At 45.6% G+C, this 21169-nt stretch overlaps 1 protein-coding gene across 1 annotated transcript; it reads right to left on the bottom strand.

Annotated features, from left to right (window-relative positions):
* Positions 1 to 14964: 14964 nt before the first annotated feature.
* On the bottom strand, positions 14965 to 20029 carry LOC307011303 (keratin, type II cytoskeletal 8). Its single transcript, XM_079636790.1, has 8 exons — positions 19701 to 20029; positions 18724 to 18932; positions 17705 to 17765; positions 17449 to 17544; positions 17198 to 17362; positions 16097 to 16222; positions 15682 to 15902; positions 14965 to 15458 (listed from the first exon to the last, which is right to left on the bottom strand). The coding sequence occupies exons 1-8, from the start codon at positions 19911 to 19913 to the stop codon at positions 15416 to 15418; spliced, it is 1134 nt and encodes a 377-aa protein (XP_079492916.1). The 5' UTR covers positions 19914 to 20029; the 3' UTR covers positions 14965 to 15415.
* Positions 20030 to 21169: the final 1140 nt, after the last annotated feature.

Here is a 21169-nt window from a genome sequence, read left to right as displayed (position 1 = left end):
AACCACTAAAAATAAATACACATACCAACAGAGATGGCTTGTCAAAATACAAAATACTTTGCCGCCGATACCAGGCCTTTTCTATAAATTTTGCCAAAGAAAAGACATAATTTTCAAACAGCCAGCATAAAATCCAGCCAGTTGTACAAAAGAAAGAAACCAAAAAAGTTTGGAACATCATGAGGCCGGGTGAGTAAATTATGACAAAATTTTCATTTTTGGGTGAACTATCCCTTTAATACCTGATCAAGATTTTTCTCTAAAAACAAATGAAATAATCCTTAAGTTTTTTATTTTTTTATTTGTTCACATTTATTTCAGACTCAGAGTCTGGGACAAAGAAAAAAACTTAACATAAATGGCATTTGGAGAATTTGTGTGTGTGTGTGTGTGTGTGTGTGTGTGTGTGTGTGTGTGTGTGTGTGTGTGTGTGTGTGTGTGTGTGTGTGTGTGTGTGTGTGTGTGTGTGTGTGTGTGTGTGTGTGTGTGTGTGTGTGTGTGTGTGTGTGTGTGTGTGTGTGTGTGTGTGTGTGTGTGTGTGTGTGTGTGTGTGTGTGCGAGTGTTGTTATGGAAATTTTACTTTTTAATTAGTTCTTTTACTTTTGTATGGGTACAACTTTTATTAACGTTGAATATTCATTTTTACTCATGAGCATTTAAAGGAATATAATCATATAAGCAAAAAGCACATTATTAAAGATATAAAACCAAGCTTTTAGAAATGTTAAAAGTTAGGACAAACTTTCAGGAACGAAATGTTCTCTGAGTCATGTGAAGGCTGACAATATGTGTGTGCGCAGTTTCGATCAGCACACGAGATCTGTAGCTAAAAACAGGAAACTTTTGCTGACATGACAAGTGTTCTGTCTGATAGAAATAATGTTGGACATGAGATCATGAGCACATGAGACCATTAGCTAAGAAGTCTGGGTTTAAGGTAACAAAGGTTTTTTTACACAGGATGTGTTAGGGTATATAACATTGGCGAAAGGGACTGGCCTTCGCCTTCTCATGTCAGATGCTCTCTGCGTGAGAATGCCATGGGCCTTCTCATATCAGACGCTGTCTGTGTGGGAACGTCTTATTTCATGCATGAAATAAAATACTTTGTTTAAACTTTTGAGAAACGACTTTGTCTCCTTCATCCAGGTTTTTGAATATTGATAATTTCCACAACAGTGTGCATAGATATTATATAGAGACTAGATGCCCTATTGGCTGCTGGGCACTGAGAAATACGGCCGCCATCTTAAACCGGTCGTACTCCTAGTTTCGTTGCTTAGCAGCAGTTAGATTCCAGAGCACTGTGGAGCATTTTCCTGTTCTAATCGCAAATAGGGCCCGGGATTACTTTTCACAAGTAAATTTTAACATTACCGTACTTTTGGTTGTATTTTGTGAATAGAATATTACCAGATAATTGAGAAGGAGCAAGGATCTTTGATGTTACTGTAAGTTACTGAAATCGTAGCCAGCTAACGTTAGCTAGGCTATGTTTACTGCATCACTCGGCATGGAGAGGTGGGGTAAAGTAATAATTACAAGAGCTTCTCGGTTATCAGATACAAGCATTCAACGGCCCTGTAGTATAAACATATATAAATATAACGTTAGGTTATTTGTGTTTGCGCATGTGATATCAGGAAGCAATGTATGTAATAACGTTAACTTACCTGTGTAATACACACATGACGGCGATGCGCAAATCGAGTGTGTGTGTGAGTGTGTGTGTGTGTGTCACAAATCATTATTGTTTCTTCTACTTATTAAAATATCTTACTTTACTGCAACTATCTGTTTCTGCTTCTTTATCATATTTATAGTGTGTGATTTATAGACGAACCCATCGCTCGAAGCAAAAGGGCCGCCCTCGCATCAACACGGCAAGAACATCAGTGCCAGAGCTGCGGGAACGCTTCGCCAGGGCCATTGATGAGGCCCTGGAGGACTGCCCTGTAGACAGTGTTACGATGCGATGGCAGTACATCCGTGACACCGTGTACAAGGTCGCCTCAGACACTTTCGGGAAGAAGGTGAAAAAGAGTGAAGATTGGTTTGTGGCAGGGATCGAGGTACTGGAGCCTGCCATCACTGCAAAATGAACCACTCTCCTTGAGCACAAGAGACAGTATTACGCCCCGAGTCTAGGGAAAAATAAAACACTAAGGAGGCATAATAAATAATTGTTGGGTTGTGGAAAAGGAATCCCAGCACGCATCACTCCGGTCGATAATCAAAAACGAATGCACGAAATTGAAGAAAAGTAATATATTTATTAAAGAATAACAGGTGAAATAAAGAGCAAATCTTCAGGGTGTCCAAAAGGCCAAAATAACAAACAAAACGACTATAGAAAGAAAAGAAGGGAAAATGAGTAACCTAATCCAATAACAAAGAAAAATTCATTTATCTTACCTAACTCCCTGCCCAAAAACAGAGATCAAACAATTTCAAAATAAACAAGGCAGGACACCCCTACCGCTCCACACTGTTGTCATGGTTAAGACATATAGAGAACGGTTAGAGATTTTCACAAAATGCCCGTTCACTTAACTAATAAAAACAAAAGAAAGAAATCACTAAGACAAAATTTGATCATCGGCCGGAGGAGGGATTCCGGAGCTCTCAACCCACGTGCGACCGAACCAAGAATGAGCTCCTCGATGAGTGTCAGCAGCGTTCTTTTAAAGACCCCGCCCCGACTAGGCGACCAATGGCTGCTTACAACCCATGATCGGAATGATTGGAGTCACCTGTTTGAACTTAGAGAAAACAAGGAGAAAAGAAAGAAACAGAGCAATAGAAAACAAACTAACACAGGTCGTAACAGACAGCCTTCTGCTAGGACATTGGCTGCCTTCAGAGAGGCACGTAATAACACCAAGAGGATTGACCGAAAGTGTGCGAACGACTACTGGCTGAAGTTGTGTAGCGATATTCAGACTTCGGCGGACTGTGGTAATATCCGAGCCATGTATGAGGGCATGAAGAAAGCGTTTGGTCCCAACGCCATCAAGACTGCTCCCCTAAAATCTACTTCCGGTGAGATCATCACAGATCGCAGAAAGCAGTTGGAGAGATGGGCTGAGCACTACCAGGAACTGTACTCAAGAGAGAACATTGTTACTGACACAGCCATTCGAAATACCATGCCTCTGCCCATCATGGAGAAGCTTGACTTGCCACCCACCATCGAGGAACTTGGGAAGGCCATCGATTCACTGGCCTGTGGGAAAGCACCAGGCAGTGATGGAATTCCTCCAGAGATCATCAAGGCAGGAAAAGTGAGCTCTCTTCTCGGCCACCTCCATAACCTCCTGCTCAAATGCTGGGAAGGGGGCATCATACCCCAGGACATGCGAGACGCTAAGATCCTCACGCTCTATAAGAACAAGGGCGATCGCAGTGACTGCAATAACTATCGCGGGATCTCCCTCCTCAGTGTTGCGGGGAAAGCCTTTGCACGTGTCATCCTTAACCGCCTACAACTGCTCGCCGATCATGTGTACCCGGAGTCGCAATGCGGGTTCCGAGCAAAACGGTCAACAATTGACATGGTGTACACCCTTAGGCAGCTGCAGGAGAAGTGCCGTGAGCAGAGACGTCCCCTGTTCCTTGCCTTTATAGATCTGACCAAGGCGTTCGACATGGTCAGTCGGACTGGCCTTTTCACTCGAGCCAACACTCTTTGGCATGTTCTTCTCCCTGCTCCTGCGCTATGCCTTCTGCAACTCCGAAGACGGGATCTTCCTCCATACTAGGAGTGATGGGAGCCTCTTCAACCTCGCCCGCCTCAGAGCAAAGACTAAGGTCCGCAGGGTACTCATACGGGAGATGTTGTTTGCAGATGATGCTGCTCTTGCCGCACACACTGAGGGTGCCCTCCAGCGACTTATCACCTGCTTTGCAGATGCATACACAGAATTTGGCCTTGCCATCAGCCTCAAGAAAACCAACATATTGGTTCAAGATGTCAACACCACTCCTGCAATCACTATCGGCGACCACACCCTGGAGGTAGTGGAGAATTTCACATACCTTGGCTCCACCATCTGCAGCAACCTATCCCTGGATACCGAGCTCAATATAAGGATAGGCAAAGCAGCTACCGCCATGCCTCGACTAGCAAAGAGGGCTTGGGACAACACTCTGTTGACACTCAAAACAAAACTGAAGGTGTACCAAGCATGCGTCTTGAGCACCCTCCTCTATGGCAGTGAAGCTGAATGCCTTTCATATGCGCTGCCTCAGACGACTCCTGAGCATCACCTGGCAGGATCGTATCACAAACAGAGCCATTCTGGCTCAGGCAGGTATGCCAAGTATGTTCACCATGCTCACACAGAGGCGACTGCGCTGGCTTGGCCCCCTGTGCAGGATGGATGACGGTCGTATCCCAAAGGACGTTCTGTACGGGGAGCTTGCCACAGGAACACGGCCAACTGGACGGCCAACCCTGCGCTACAAGGACGCCTGCAAGCGAGATTTGAAAGCGTGCAGCATCTGCCCAGCTGATTTGGAAGCAGTGACATCGGGCCGCGAAAATTGGCGATCCACCGTTAAGACCGGTGTCCTTCTAGCCGAAGAAAAAAAAGCAATGCAGTGGGAGGAGAAGAGGACCCGTCGGCAGCAAAGCGTTCAGCCTGCCCCCACTGACACCACCACTGCTGATGTCACGGGGTGACCAAGGGCCGGAACCTTTGCACGGGAATTGTTGCTATGGAGGAACACTTCCGTTGCAACACCAGGACGGTTCCGGTCTCACGAACGGGGCGGAAGTGCAGCGACCAATGATTGCGCGAAATCACCGGCACCTGTGAGGGAAAAATTCCATGCGTTGATCAGGGTGCGAGAAGCATAAAAGACGCGGACATTGGAGAGAGAGGAGAGCAGCGAGGGAAGGAGGAAGAAACAGCGGGTTTACGTGAGGCAAGAGAAGGACTGAGGACAGAGGACGGAGGGAACAGGATACTACCAGCTAAGTGGCTAACTTTCTTTGGCACAAACATTGTAGCTATGAGGAACGAGTATATCTTTATAATACTGCCAGCGTACGAAGAGTCTCACTATTAAGATGTCCATTTGAGCCCGAACACTGCCTTATTCATTACAAAGGTTGGAGTGTTTTGCAGTGTTAAGCTGATATTTTCACGTGTGGAGTTGAGTGTTTTGCAGTGTACACACGAGTGTGGGACCCCCGCAGATCGTTCGGGCGGCCGAGTGGATAAACATTGCTGTAGCCGCGCTGGCTCATGAAATCCAGTCTTGTGAATACGGAATATAGAGATACTGCTGCCGTCCTCGTCTTCCTCCATCTGTGCTGGAGCACATCAGAGCTGTTGAATTGAGTTCATCCCTTGCTGCCCTTTAATCCTGTGAGTACGAAAGACAGAGTTAATGCTGACATCTTCATCTGTGTTGAAACACCTCAGAGCTGTTGAATTGAGTTCATCTCTGCCGTTGACATCCTCGTCTTCCTCCATCTGTGCTGGAGCACATCAGAGCTGCTGAATTGAGTTCATCTCTGCCGTTGATATCCTCGTCTGCCTCCGTTTGTGCTGGAGCACATCAGAGCTGCTGAATTGAGTTCATCTCTTGCTGCCCTTTAATCCTGTGAGTACGAAAGACAGAGTTAATGCTGACATCTTCATCTGTGTTGAAACACCTCAGAGCTGCTGAATTGAGTTCATCTCTGCCGTTGACATCCTCGTCTGCCTCCATCTGTGCTGGAGCACATCAGAGCTGCTGAATTGAGTTCATCTCTGCCGTTGACATCCTCGTCTGCCTCCATCTGTGCTGGAGCACATCAGAGCTGCTGAATTGAGTTCCTCCCTTGCTGCCCTTTAATCCTGTGAGTACGAAAGACAGAGTTAATGCTGACATCTTCATCTGTGTTGAAACACCTCAGAGCTGTTGAATTGAGTTCATCTCTGCCGTTGACATCCTCGTCTGCCTCCATCTGTGCTGGAGCACATCAGAGCTGCTGAATTGAGTTCATCTCTTGCTGCCCTTTAATCCTGTGAGTACGAAAGACAGAGTTAATGCTGACATCTTCATCTGTGTTGAAACACCTCAGAGCTGTTGAATTGAGTTCATCTCTGCCGTTGACATCCTCGTCTGCCTCCATCTGTGCTGGAGCACATCAGAGCTGCTGAATTGAGTTCATCTCTGCCGTTGATATCCTCGTCTGCCTCCGTTTGTGCTGGAGCACATCAGAGCTGCTGAATTGAGTTCATCTCTTGCTGCCCTTTAATCCTGTGAGTACGAAAGACAGAGTTAATGCTGACATCTTCATTTGTGTTGAAACACCTCAGAGCTGCTGAATTGAGTTCATCTCTGCCGTTGACATCCTCGTCTGCCTCCATCTGTGCTGGAGCACATCAGAGCTGCTGAATTGAGTTCATCTCTGTCGTTGACATCCTCGTCTGCCTCCATCTGTGCTGGAGCACATCAGAGCTGCTGAATTGAGTTCATCTCTGCCGTTGATATCCTCGTCTGCCTCCGTCTGTGCTGGAGCACATCAGAGCTGCTGAATTGAGTTCATCTCTGTCGTTGACATCCTCGTCTGCCTCCATCTGAGCTGGAGCACATCAGAGCTGCTGAATTGAGTTCATCTCTGTCGTTGACATCCTCGTCTGCCTCCATCTGTGCTGGAGCACATCAGAGCTGCTGAATTGAGTTCATCTCTGCCGTTGACATCCTCGTCTGCCTCCATCTGTGCTGGAGCACATCAGAGCTGCTGAATTGAGTTCATCTCTGCCGTTGATATCCTCGTCTGCCTCCGTCTGTGCTGGAGCACATCAGAGCTGCTGAATTGAGTTCATCTCTTGCTGCCCTTTAATCCTGTGAGTACGAAAGACAGAGTTAATGCTGACATCCTCATCTGTGTTGAAACACCTCAGAGCTGCTGAATTGAGTTCATCTCTGCCGTTGACATCCTCGTCTGCCTCCATCTGTGCTGGAGCACATCAGAGCTGCTGAATTGAGTTCATCTCTGCCGTTGACATCCTCTTCTGTGCTGAAGCTCATCAGAGCCGCTGAATTGAGCTCACCTCTTGTTGCCATCTAGTCCCGTGTATAGGGAAGGCGGAGCCGATGTGTGTTGGAGAGACACAGGAAGAGACTACCGTATTTTAAGAGACATCCTTTTAATAAATAAAAGTTAAAATTGTAATTATTGTCGTCTGGCCTCTTCTGTCCCGCGGGGTAGCTCCTCAGTGGTGGTGTGGTACTTTGGGGGTGTTGGCTGTCCGTCACTGTACTAGTTCGCCTCCCCCCCGGCCTGTGACACTTGGCGTAGTCGGCAGGATTCCCACCTTGAGTTGAGCACCCGTATTCTGGGAGATGGCAGACGAAGAGGCACCAGCGGCTAGACCTCAAGTTATGCCGGTCTTTATGGGAGCACCTTGGGCGCAAAGATTCGGAGGGCCCGAGTCAGAGCTGAGTCTGAATGAGTGGAAGACCCAGACTGAATACTTGGCCAGTTTACAAGGGCTGAGTGAACCGCAGAAGTTGCAATTTGTTCTGGGGTCCCTTGAGGGGGAGGCCAAGAGGGAGGTCCAAGCCGCTCCCAGGACTGCACGAGCCAATGTAAAGGCTGTCTTCGACTTCCTTACTGAGTTGTACGGTGATGTCACCCCGGTGGCTGCTCTCCGGGCCCAGTTTTTCAACTTCCGGCAAGGTCCCCGGCAGAATCTCCGTGCTTACTCTTTACGACTCCGAGAGCAGTATACTTGTCTGAAAGGACGACGCGATCATGGTCTGGGGGACGAAGATACCCTGTTGCGGGATCAATTTATCTTGGGGCTCCGCGATGGACCAATCCGCCAGAACCTACGTTTACAACTCCGCCAGGACCCCACACTGTCCTTCGAGGCTCTCCGACGCGAGGCCTTGGCCCAGGAGGTCGACCATACTGAGACCACCGACCCGCCCACTTGCATGGCCGCTAGTGGAGCCTGTACCCCTGCGGCTTTAGTTCCAGTCGACTGGAAGCAGGAGCTACGTGCGGAGCTCATGAAAGATGTTAAGGAGCAGATGGCTGAGCTATCAAAAACCCTTTTGGATGAACTCCGCCGGGGCCGGTCTGGTGGAATTCCTCCGCCCCGAGAGCGGTCCTATTCTGATGGGAGTCGGGAGATGGGGCGCCGCCCTGGGCGGCCAGGTCAGGCCAGGTTCCAGTGGGACGATCAGGGACGGCCAATCTGTAACCATTGCGGAGAGTCGGGACACATGAGTCGTCAGTGTGGCCCACGGCGAGGTTCGCAAGGGGGTTTTTAGGTTTACCGGCCACTGCGGGTCAAGTGGTCGGGACCCCTTCGATTGACCCCCCCTCCTTGCCTGCTCCCAGAGACCAACTGGTCGGGCGTTGTCCTACAGTTGAAATCCAAGTCAACGGTAAGAGGCTCCAATGCTTGGTCGATACTGGTTCCCAAGTCACCTTGTTCTCGGAAAGCCTGTCCAAGGAACTCTTTGATGGATGCCGAGGCCAGGGGACTGAAGCACCCTGGCTCACTCTTCGGGGGGCGAACGGGCTCGATATCCCTTACATCGGCTACGTAGTAGCAGACTTCCACATCCAGGGGGTCGGTGTCCAGCAAAAGGGCATTGTCATCGTCCGAGACCAGTGCCTGGGGGCCCACCGAGCCCTTTTGGGTATGAATGTTATTTCAGAATGTTGGGAAGAGCTGTTTCGGAGTCGGCCCACCCTAAGACCCCCTTCCACAGAGGGGCGAGAGTGGGAGCGCATAATCACAGACTGCCATCGGATCCATACTGCCAGAGCACAGTGGGACCGGGAAGATGTCGGTCGGGTGGCTTGCAGGTATGCCCTGTCTGTTCCGGCGAGGAGTGAGGCCATGGTTTGGACCCGGTTGCCGGCCCGGTCGGATAGACCGGACGACTGGGTCCTTGTGGAGCCGCACGGGGATTGTCGGGCTGTTGAGGTTGCCCGGGGGCTTGCTGTAGTCCGCCGAGGGCGGGTGGCTGTAAGAGTGCGGAATACCAGCCCATATCCGGTTAGCCTCCATCGCCATCAGCAACTGGTCCGGGTGACATCAGTGGAACCTCAACAAGTGCGAGAAAGCAGAGATGTGTGTTTCAGCCGAGTGGATGCTGCGGTGGTTGAAGTGGCTATTGTGCAAGAGGATCAGCGAACAGACCCGGTTGAGGGCGTAATGCCGGACCATCTGGCGAGGGAGTCCCTATGGGGAGAAGGATTAGAGGAGGACCAGCGGCGTCAGCTCCAGGACTTTTTGAGCAAGTGGCGGCATGTGTTTTCCACCCACGAAGAGGATTATGGCTGTACTAGCATTGTGAGACACCAGATCCCCACGGGGGACGCAGCCCCAAGTCGTGAGCGGTATCGTCCAGTACCACCGACGCTTTACTCGGAGGTTCGTGCCCTGTTGAGGGGGATGCTGGAGGGAGGCATTGTCCGTGAGAGCAGTAGTCCCTGGGCGGCCCCTATTGTCTTAGTGCAGAAGAAGAGTGGAGCTTGGAGATTCTGCGTGGACTATCGGAAACTGAACAGTGTGACTAAGAAAGACGCCTTCCCATTACCACGAATTGAGGACTCTCTCACGAGTCTAACCCAGGCCGCCTGGTACTCCACGCTGGACTTAGCCAGTGGATACTGGCAGGTCCAGGTGGAAGAGAGAGACCGAGAGAAGACCGCTTTCACCACTCCCTTCGGCCTTTTTGAATGGGATAGGATGCCGTTCGGACTCTGCAACGCCCCTGCAACCTTCCAGCGGCTCATGCAGCGTTGCCTGGGAGGACAACTGGTCGACTCCACGCTGGTGTACTTGGATGACGTTATTGTCTTCTCCCCGGACTTTGCAGCTCATTTACTCCATCTTGAACAAGTGTTCCAAGCTATGGAAAAGTACGGGCTGAAGTTACGGCCGGAAAAGTGCCAACTGTTCCGGAGGGAAGTTAAATTCCTGGGCCATTGCGTCAGCGCTGCAGGAGTCTCCCCAGATCCGGAAAAGGTGTCGGCCGTGCAAGGGTGGGAGCCCCCTAAAACTGTTCGACAGGTGCGATCCTTCCTCGGCTTTGTGGGGTACTACCGACGCTTTATTAAAGACTTCTCAAAAATCGCCAAGCCCCTAAACCAATTACTTGTGGGCACTGCACGCCCCCGGGGCCGAGGGTCTCCCGTGGTGACTTGGAGCTCTGCATGTGAGGTAGCTTTCCGGAATCTTCAGCAAGAGTTGTTACAGGCCCCGATTCTCGCCTATGCTGACTTCTCTCAGCCGTTTGTCCTTTATACCGATGCAAGCAACTTGGGGCTGGGAGCAGTACTAGCACAGCGCCAGCAGGGAGTGGAAAGAGTGATCGCATACGCAAGTCGAAGTCTCCATCCAGCGGAGCGGAATGATTCGAACTACAGCTCTTTTAAGATTGAACTCCTGGCAATGAAGTGGGCGATGAGCGAAAAGTTCAAAGATTATCTGTGGGGGGCCAAGGTGCTAGTAGTGACGGATAACAACCCCCTGGTCCACTTACGAACGGCTAAACTGGGGGCCGTCGAACAGCGTTGGGTGGCACAGTTGGCGAATTACGACTATCAGATACAGTACCGACCGGGTCGGGAACATACAAATGCGGACGTACTCTCCAGGCTCCCGGTGATTGACGCGGGGGGTCCGGGGGTGACTCCCACGGAGGTTGAGGAGCTCCTGGTGGGGGTAGTAGAAGCCCCAGGATCAAGTACCATCGACGCCCCCGATAGTTGGGGATGGGACCCAAGGCGGTGGAGGGAGCAACAGGGGAGAAATAGAGATCTTGTGGTGATTCGTTCCTGCTTGGAAGAAGGCTCTTTGCCACAAGCCGGAGAAAGACAGGCACAGACGGTGAGGCTACTCTGTGGACAGTGGGAGAGGCTCTGCTTAAAAGAAGGGGTGATTTGCCGTTCTGTTCAGGACCCGGCAACCCGAGAGCAGGTATACCAGGTGGTGGTTCCTGAAGACCAGGTCCAGCCATTGTTGCACGCTTACCATACCCAGATGGGACATCAAGGCCAAGAAAGGACATTGTCCTTGTTGAGGAGGCACTTCTTTTGGCCCAGGATGGAGGCGATGGTCGGAGCCTTTATTCAGGATTGCCCCCGTTGTTTGCTTTTTAAGACCCGGAAGGAGGTGAGAGCTCCATTAGTCCCGATACGGCCACGGGCCCCTCTACATATCGTGGGAGTGGACTTCCTGACATTGGGTCGACCTGCAGACCGCTTTCAGAACATCTTAGTGGCAACAGACTTGTTTACCAAGTATTCTTGGGCCGTTCCCACTCTCGACCAGACGGCAACTACCACCGCCACGGCCCTTTGGAGGACCGTGTTCCAGCCTTTTGGATGTCCAGAGATCCTCCACTCCGACCAAGGTCCAAACTTTGAGTCGAGGGTTATCGCAGAACTGTGCCAACTCTACGGCTGCCGTAAGACCCACACTACCCCATACCACCCCCAAGGGAATGGGGGGTGTGAGCGGTTTAATCAGACCTTGTTAACCCTATTGGGAACTCTTGACTCGGACCAGCAGAGTTCGTGGGCGGATTGCCTCCCCTCTTTGCTGCAAGCATACAACAACAGCATACATAGTACCACAGGCTTTGCGCCGTCTTTTCTGATGTTTGGGAGACACATGCGTTTACCCGTCGACCTACTTTGGGGGACTGCTTCGGCGGCAGGGGCCCCGAGCACCACTGAATGGGTAAATCGGCACCACCAACAGCTCCAGTTCGCCTATGGGAGAGTCACGGACCGAATAAAGGGAGCTGCAGAGAAAAACAAACGATTGTACGACCGAACAGCCCGGGAAGCCCCTTTGCTGCCCGGAGAGCGTGTATTGGTTCGGGATAATCGGCGTCAAGGAAAGGGCAAGTTGAGCGATCGGTGGGAGGTTATGCCTTACGTGGTGGAACGACAGAGAGACCCTGACTTACCTGTGTATACCATTCGCCCTGAAGGGAGGTCGGGCCCGGAACGGGTGTTGCACCGGAATCTGCTTCGGCCTTGCCCTAATTATTCGAGGCCTACGGGGGAGATTCCAACAGCCCTTAGGACCTTGGAACCACCGGTGGTGGGTTGGGCCGTCGTCCCAGAGAGACGGGAATCTGTGGCAACAGGGGAGCCTCCAGCATCCCCACCCCGACGCTCGCAGCGAGACAACAGGGGGCAACCACCTGCGAGATACGGCGAGTGGACCTCCGGTCAGGAGTTCTAGGGACTAGAACTCATTGGTGGGGGAGGATGTCACGGGGTGACCAAGGGCCGGAACCTTTGCACGGGAATTGTTGCTATGGAGGAACACTTCCGTTGCAACACCAGGACGGTTCCGGTCTCACGAACGGGGCGGAAGTGCAGCGACCAATGATTGCGCGAAATCACCGGCACCTGTGAGGGAAAAATTCCATGCGTTGATCAGGGTGCGAGAAGCATAAAAGACGCGGACATTGGAGAGAGAGGAGAGCAGCGAGGGAAGGAGGAAGAAACAGCGGGTTTACGTGAGGCAAGAGAAGGACTGAGGACAGAGGACGGAGGGAACAGGATACTACCAGCTAAGTGGCTAACTTTCTTTGGCACAAACATTGTAGCTATGAGGAACGAGTATATCTTTATAATACTGCCAGCGTACGAAGAGTCTCACTATTAAGATGTCCATTTGAGCCCGAAAACTGCCTTATTCATTACAAAGGTTGGAGTGTTTTGCAGTGTTAAGCTGATATTTTCACGTGTGGAGTTGAGTGTTTTGCAGTGTACACACGAGTGTGGGACCCCCGCAGATCGTTCGGGCGGCCGAGTGGATAAACATTGCTGTAGCCGCGCTGGCTCATGAAATCCAGTCTTGTGAATACGGAATATAGAGATACTGCTGCCGTCCTCGTCTTCCTCCATCTGTGCTGGAGCACATCAGAGCTGTTGAATTGAGTTCATCCCTTGCTGCCCTTTAATCCTGTGAGTACGAAAGACAGAGTTAATGCTGACATCTTCATCTGTGTTGAAACACCTCAGAGCTGTTGAATTGAGTTCATCTCTGCCGTTGACATCCTCGTCTTCCTCCATCTGTGCTGGAGCACATCAGAGCTGCTGAATTGAGTTCATCTCTGCCGTTGATATCCTCGTCTGCCTCCGTTTGTGCTGGAGCACATCAGAGCTGCTGAATTGAGTTCATCTCTTGCTGCCCTTTAATCCTGTGAGTACGAAAGACAGAGTTAATGCTGACATCTTCATCTGTGTTGAAACACCTCAGAGCTGCTGAATTGAGTTCATCTCTGTCGTTGACATCCTCGTCTGCCTCCATCTGTGCTGGAGCACATCAGAGCTGCTGAATTGAGTTCATCTCTTGCTGCCCTTTAATCCTGTGAGTACGAAAGACAGAGTTAATGCTGACATCTTCATCTGTGTTGAAACACCTCAGAGCTGTTGAATTGAGTTCATCTCTGCCGTTGACATCCTCGTCTGCCTCCATCTGTGCTGGAGCACATCAGAGCTGCTGAATTGAGTTCATCTCTGCCGTTGATATCCTCGTCTGCCTCCGTTTGTGCTGGAGCACATCAGAGCTGCTGAATTGAGTTCATCTCTTGCTGCCCTTTAATCCTGTGAGTACGAAAGACAGAGTTAATGCTGACATCTTCATTTGTGTTGAAACACCTCAGAGCTGCTGAATTGAGTTCATCTCTGCCGTTGACATCCTCGTCTGCCTCCATCTGTGCTGGAGCACATCAGAGCTGCTGAATTGAGTTCATCTCTGCCGTTGACATCCTCGTCTGCCTCCGTCTGTGCTGGAGCACATCAGAGCTGCTGAATTGAGTTCATCTCTTGCTGCCCTTTAATCCTGTGAGTACGAAAGACAGAGTTAATGCTGACATCCTCATCTGTGTTGAAACACCTCAGAGCTGCTGAATTGAGTTCATCTCTGCCGTTGACATCCTCGTCTGCCTCCATCTGTGCTGGAGCACATCAGAGCTGCTGAATTGAGTTCATCTCTGCCGTTGACATCCTCTTCTGTGCTGAAGCTCATCAGAGCCGCTGAATTGAGCTCACCTCTTGTTGCCATCTAGTCCCGTGTATAGGGAAGGCGGAGCCGATGTGTGTTGGAGAGACACAGGAAGAGACTACCGTATTTTAAGAGACATCCTTTTAATAAATAAAAGTTAAAATTGTAATTATTGTCGTCTGGCCTCTTCTGTCCCGCGGAGTAGCTCCTCAGTGGTGGTGTGGTACTTTGGGGGTGTTGGCTGTCCGTCACTGTACTAGTTCGCCTCCCCCCCGGCCTGTGACACTTACACTTGCAGCAAGTGCCAGCGGTGCTGTCGCTCCCGTATCGGACTCTACAGTCATAGCAGAGTCTGCAACCAAACCACAGACTGACCTGGGTGCAGATTCTAAACCATTATCTCTCGAAGACAGAAGGATGCCAACAACAACATCAAATATTTTGATTTTGGACGTCTGGTCACTTTATAACTTATATCAGAATATTATATTACTGTTAAGCCTACTATGAATATTAAAATATGCCAAACCATGTGTCCTGTATCATAGCTACATGAATGACATTTGCAGAAAAAAACCCCGCGTGAAAATCAGTTGGGTATTCAGTGAAGTATGGTTAATTAAATGCGCTGACAGCTCATTGCTCCTGCCATACAGATTACACTGAGTGGAGCGGGTGACCGGTTTAAGATGGCGGCCCCACGGCTCGACCACGCTAGGCAGTAGCGGTCGATAGGGCGTCTATCTATATGATGTGTGTGTGTGTGTGTGTACATATTTTTTCCGAAATAAGGTCCCATGAGCCGGAAGCGGAGGGGCGGGCCTTAGGCAACTGTCTGTTTACCAACATCCTTTAAAATATCTTCTTTTGTGTTGTACAAAAGAAAGAAACCAAAAAAGTTTGGAACATCATGAGGGTGAGTAAATTATGACAAAATTTTCATTGTTGGGTAAGATTTTGCTTAAGAAGTTTTTAATTTTTTTATTTGTTCACATGTACATTTACAATGTAATGGAATTTCAGACTCAGAGTCTGGGACAATGGAAAAAAAAAACTTAACATAAATGGCATTTGGAGAATTTGTGTGTGTGTGTGTGTGTGTGTGTGTGTGTGTGTGTGTGTGTGTGTGTGTGTGTGTGTGTGTGTGTGTGTGTGTGTGTGTGTGTGTGTGTGTGTGTGTGTGTGTGTGTGTGTGTGTGTGTGTGTGTGTGTGTGTGTGTGTGCAAAAAACAAAAAAGACGTTTGCTGCTTGTAATAAAACATTAAAGGACATAAAATTATTTATTTTTGTAATTCCCATTATTTTCTTCTTTTTGTCATTTGCCCACTCTTGAAGTCTTCGCTCAGCATTGACAAGCAGTGATTGTTTAATTGACATGTGATGTAAATGTGTAGACAGTGGGATTCTTGCTGTTCATTAGCGTCTATAGACTGGATGGAAGTTGGAATCCTGTTCAAGCCTGATGGGAGAGAGGTCGGATTTGAGTTATTAGTTGAAACCTTACTTTTATTTAGGCTATACTTCTGACCACTTATTTCAGTTCATTCATAATTTATATAAAAAAAATTGAAATGTATAATATAGCCTACTACTAAAACAATAATATAGACATACTAAAAATAATAATTTAAATATAATCATACTTTATATTAAGCACTCAGTTAATTGTTTTACAGTTTCACCTGCTCTCTTCTCCTTCCAGTAGTTTTCTGTAGGTGGCGATCTCAATATCCAGAGCCAGTTTGACATTCATCAGCTCCTGGTAGTCATGGATCTGTTTGGTCATTTCCTGTTTGGCTCTCTGCAGTGCGTCCTGCAGTGATCTGATTTGTCGCTTGGCGTCAAGCACCGCGTCCTCACCACAACGCTCCGCCTCATCAATCTGCCCCTCCAAACGCTCACACTGTAATCAGACAGTTACAGTACAACTCAATTAAAATGAGCTTACATGCATGTACAGTCCTGGCTTTTAAAGAATAAAGATCCCATCTGCCATAGCACAGAAAGTTATCAGCGCGTTTATTGAGGATGCTCATGGTTGCCGAGTGTTCAAATGCAGACGGGATCAGTTAGTAGAGTATTATGTTGATCAGTTACCTGTGATTTAGCTGAGGTTAACTCAGTTTGCAGTCGCTTTATCTTCCTTTTCAAATCAGCAATAGCACCAGTGTTGTCTTTCAGCTCAGTGTTGCACTGGTCAGCCTGCGATGCCATCGTGTCAAACTGTGGAGGAAAACATAGGTATATGCACAATTATTAGGGTTATGATATATATACTTTATGTAATATATATATATATATATGGTCATTAGGGCTGCTTTTATTTGATCAAAAAAACATCATATTGTGATGATTTCTGAAGGATCGATCATGTGACACTGAAGACTGGAAATTCAGCTTTGCAATAAATTACATTTTAAAATATATTTATATAGAAAACAGTTATTCAACAGTTGAATTGTAATAATATTTCACGATTGTGCTGTTTTTTTACTGTATTTTAATTATAATTCTCAATTTTTTATCACTTTTTTGCCGTCGTTAGGTTCTGTGGTGTGACATTAATTTTTAACAATTCAAATATTATATGTAAAATGCACGTTGTTTTACCAATTGTTTTAGATGTGTGTAGTAAAAGAATATTTTTTTCTTATGGAAAAGTAAAACATTTTGTGCCTGCTTTGCAATAAAGAGTTGGATAATAAAAAATAAGTTGAAAAAAATAAATAGTTTTAGATTAATTATAACATTGCAAAATAAAAATAAATAAATGAAAATAAGTTTACACTAAAAAATAAATAAAAAACGTTTGATTTAAATAAATAATACATAGTAGCACACGAGGATTATCATATTTAGGTGTGCGTGGCAAGATTGAAATGTTAAACCACTTGAAATTTCATGTCAACTGCTTAGAAATGAATACACACATATTTTGGCTAACTGTAAACATCAGCCGTTTCAAACGTCTAAAGTCTGTAATTACAATCTTTTGAAACATGAGAACTATGAGGAAATAAGAGATGAGTCACGGAGATGAAATGAAGCGTCCTGTAAATGGAGTCTTTTGTTTAAGGCTTCAGCTTCTCACATCTTCTCTCATGAGAAACAGCCCCAATAATCTCACGCTTCAGATCTCAACATCGTCTCGTTCACATTTGCCTAGAAACCGAGATCAGTCAGAGATGTGGTCTTCACCTTGTCCTTATACCAGGCATCCGCTTCCTTCCGGTTGCTCGCTGAAATCTCCTCATACTGGCTCTTCACTTCAGAGATGATCTTCTCCATGTCCAGCGTCCTGCGGTTGTCCATCTGCACTACGACAGACGTGTCCTTCATATCAGCCTTCAGCTCACGCAGCTCCTACACACACACACAGAGAGAGAGGATAAGATAAGATTGATCTCAGGACGTTAGGTGTTTCATTCATGTGTTTGAGTTTGAATTACCTGTTCATAGAAGCGCTTGAAAAAGTTCAAGTCACCCAGGATTTCTGGTATTTTCTCTTCCAGTGCGATTTTATTCAAGTACGCTGTGTCCACTTCCTGTCAGGGCATTTACACTTGTTAGCTGATGCTTTTTGCAACCAAACGACTTATGTTATGTTTTGGAATGCAGGCAACAGCCCTGATGATCCCTTTTTTTGTTTTTTTAGACATCAGACATTAATATGTTATTTATCTTCTGTAACTAGATTTGTCTCACCTTCTTCAGAATAACAAAGTCATTTTCAGCTTTGCTTTTGTTGTTAATCTCATCTTCATACCTGTGAAAGCCAACATGTTAACTTCACTCAGTGTTTTTGTTGTTAATACTATTTAAAAAAGTTTGCATTTATTCAAATTGAGCTGAAACAAAATACTAATCTATATAAATTAGTATTAGATGAAATATTAGATGAAAAGCTTAAATTAAAAAAATGCCAACAAAAATTAGAAATGTTGCCTTGGCAAGTATGAAAAAAAATATCAAAGCTAAATAGAAATGTAAAAGAACAAAAAAAACAAATCATAAAATTCTTATTAAAACTGAAAATATAAAAATAAAAGCTAATTCAAAGTATTAATAAATAATACTGGGCTTATTATAAATCATGCTAAATTATACATAGGCCTTAACTTAATAAAATAAGTTGTTTGCTCAAACATAATCACTACAGTTGTTAATCTTGATTAATTATAAAGTAGTTTGGAACTTCAACAATGTAAGAATGTTTCAGAATTCCTGTTTAATTAATTATTGTTTTTGGTGACAGTGATGGTTAACCACAAATTACTGCAGTAAAATAACTCACATTTCTCACATTCTTATCATATTGAATCATCTTAATCATATGTGGCATACATTTATGTGAACTAAGTACTAGCTACATGAACCTGTGGATTTCTGGCTAAAACTTAAAAGATTGTTAGGAGTTTTGTTGTTCCACATTGTGTTTTCACAGCGGTGCAATAGAAGAACTATTTTTTGTTCCCCAAAGAACCTTTCACTGAAAATAACTTTTTTGTTTAACTTTCACTTTTTTTTCACTTTCTAAAGAACGTTATCATCATCATCACTTTCTTTTGGATGTTGAAAGTTCACAGAACCACAGATGCCAATAAAGTGAAATGATATGTAAGAATGTTGAGATTATTATTATTAAGAATATTGAGACTGATGGTTTGAAACTGAACACCTCGAGTCGGGACTGAAGACTGAAGGTGAAGTGTCTGATTACAGACCTTTGTTTTTGTTCCTCAACCTGTGCGAGAACATTCCTGAGCTCGGCGTCAAGATGTCGCTTGTTTTTGTCCCCCTGCTCCAGCTGTTCCTGCAGGGAACCGATGTAAGACTTCAGCATGGGCTCCAGTTTAGACTCGGGTCTAGACTCTCTCTGTAGCAGCTTCCATTTAGTCTCCAAAACCTTGTTCTTCTGCTCCAGTATACGAACCTGCGTGTGTTTATCAGAACATTTTTAGTGTTTAAATGTCGCTCTTGCAACTATTTTGTTCCATTTAAGGATCAACTCTGATGTTTCTTTAATAAAAAATACAAATAAATACAATGCAAAATATGAACAAAACAGACAATAATTGTCACAGTAAGAGTAGAGCTGTAAAATGAACATGGATAGCAGGTAGCTCAGTTTATTTGATACAATACTTCATATTGAAATCTCATATTTTTGATAGGTTTGTGCAGACTGGGCAAAATTTGAGCCTCTGCTGATATTCTATAGGAGGCACTTGAGATTATTTGAGTCTTTGCTCTCATTTGTATCCCATTGGCATCTAGGAAAAACTATTTAGATACTAAATAATTTTGTGATTTTTCTCTCCAAAAGGTTATTAAAAGATCTGGCTGAGATTGAGGTATAAACATAAATAAAAAGGTGAAAGATTTAAAATGTAAGTTTAAAAAAAATATATATATATTTATTTATCCCCTAGCTATTAACACATCTCGCTGCTGGGATTCAGATATGAAATAAATAAAAAAAGGTTACAAAATAATGAGTAAAAATTAATAAATATGTATGTCCTACAGTTTATTAACAGATCAGCTGAGATTAAAATAAGAAAAATAAGTATTAATACATAGGCGTACAAACAATAAATTCGGTATTTTTTCATATTTTTCAGGTCCATAAAAACATTTAATTACAAAGCTGACCTTTAACAATCTCAGTATTATGAGCAATTATCAGCGTATGTCTCACCTTGTCGATGAAGGAGGCAAAGCGATCGTTGAGGCCTTTGATATCTTCTTTCTCCTGGTTCCGCACACCCTGCAGTTCGGGGTCCAGCTGGAGGTCCACGGGGGTCAGGAGACTCGCGTTAACGGTCACAGCACTGATGGGGGCCACTGGTGGCGCGTTCCCATTACCGAAGTTACCCACTGAGCGGCTGCTGAAGCCGTTATTAGCGCTCATGGCCAGACAGACAGAGATAGACAGAGATGGAGAGAGATGGAGAGAAGGAGAGGTGTGTTGCAGAAGGAGGACAGGACCTCTTATATACGGTCTGTGATGACAGGTAAACAGGCGCTGGTTCCTGAGAAGAAGAGATCGGTTAATAATCACTGCTGACAGTTGGGCGTGCATAAATGAGGATATCAGCATTCCTCGCTTTGAAAAACTTGTTTAGCCCCCGTTCAGAGGAAATATAGGCTAGCTACTCCACATTCATGCTCTGGCACAAACTGAAATGACAGGCATGCCGACAACTGCTCATCTTTCCAACTAACCGGCTTATCTTCAAGAGATCTTTGATTATGAGAATATTTCCTGTTCCTGATGTCTAAAATATGTGATGGGCTCACTGATCTAATGACATTATATAGATCAGTGCACGGGCTGCAATATTAGTTAAATGTGCTTTGTCAATTATTTATTTATTTAGTGTGATTTTTGGTGTGATTTTTGTGCTATTTGTTCATAAACAATTAGCCTACTGTAGATAATTTAAAGGAATCTTGCATGAGAAATCAAATTTGCCTTGATCTTTTGACATAGGCTACAGTAAGATGTCTTTGCACCATGCAAGATTCACAGCTGAAGACATCCTTTTCATTTTAAACAAAGCATTTTTTAATCGATTTTTGTTTATATTGCGGGATCTGTGGCATCACATGCACGGGCAAATATATTTGCATATGGTATTTTACATTATAAATTAACATATTATTATAATAATCCATGTCAAATAATCCAGGTCATAATGACCCCTTTAATTCAATGCAACAGTTTCGATTTTGTATTTTTATTTTTATTGTGCTGCATGTGCACATAAAATTAGGCCTACAGGATATTTGTTTCAAAATATATTTTGAATATTTTTTTTGGGGGGGGGGGGGGGGGGGGGGTAATGGATGGCTATGTACACACAGTCATGTGATTTAGCCGAATGTAAATTATTATTATTTTTGTTTGCACCATTCAAGGCACATTTTGAGCTAAATGAGAAATTATTTCTCCGCACATGTTAAAATAGGTCTAAATATCTTAAGAAAAAACAATGTTTTTTTAATTGACTTTTATAATCATTTTTATCTATTTTTAAGTTTGTAAATTCTTATATTCACGAAGTATTTTTCCTAACAAAGTTAAAATGATATATCACGTTAAAATACTATATTCTCAAAATCAAACGCAATTTTATTTCCTCATTTAGGGTAGCATGAATGAAC

The sequence above is a fragment of the Phoxinus phoxinus genome (genome assembly GCF_949152265.1).
Source record: "Phoxinus phoxinus genome assembly, chromosome: 15".
In the NCBI taxonomy this organism is placed as follows: domain Eukaryota; kingdom Metazoa; phylum Chordata; class Actinopteri; order Cypriniformes; family Leuciscidae; genus Phoxinus; species Phoxinus phoxinus.
The sequence above is the reverse complement of the archived record's forward strand: the minus strand, read 5'-3'. Positions and strand labels throughout refer to the sequence as shown.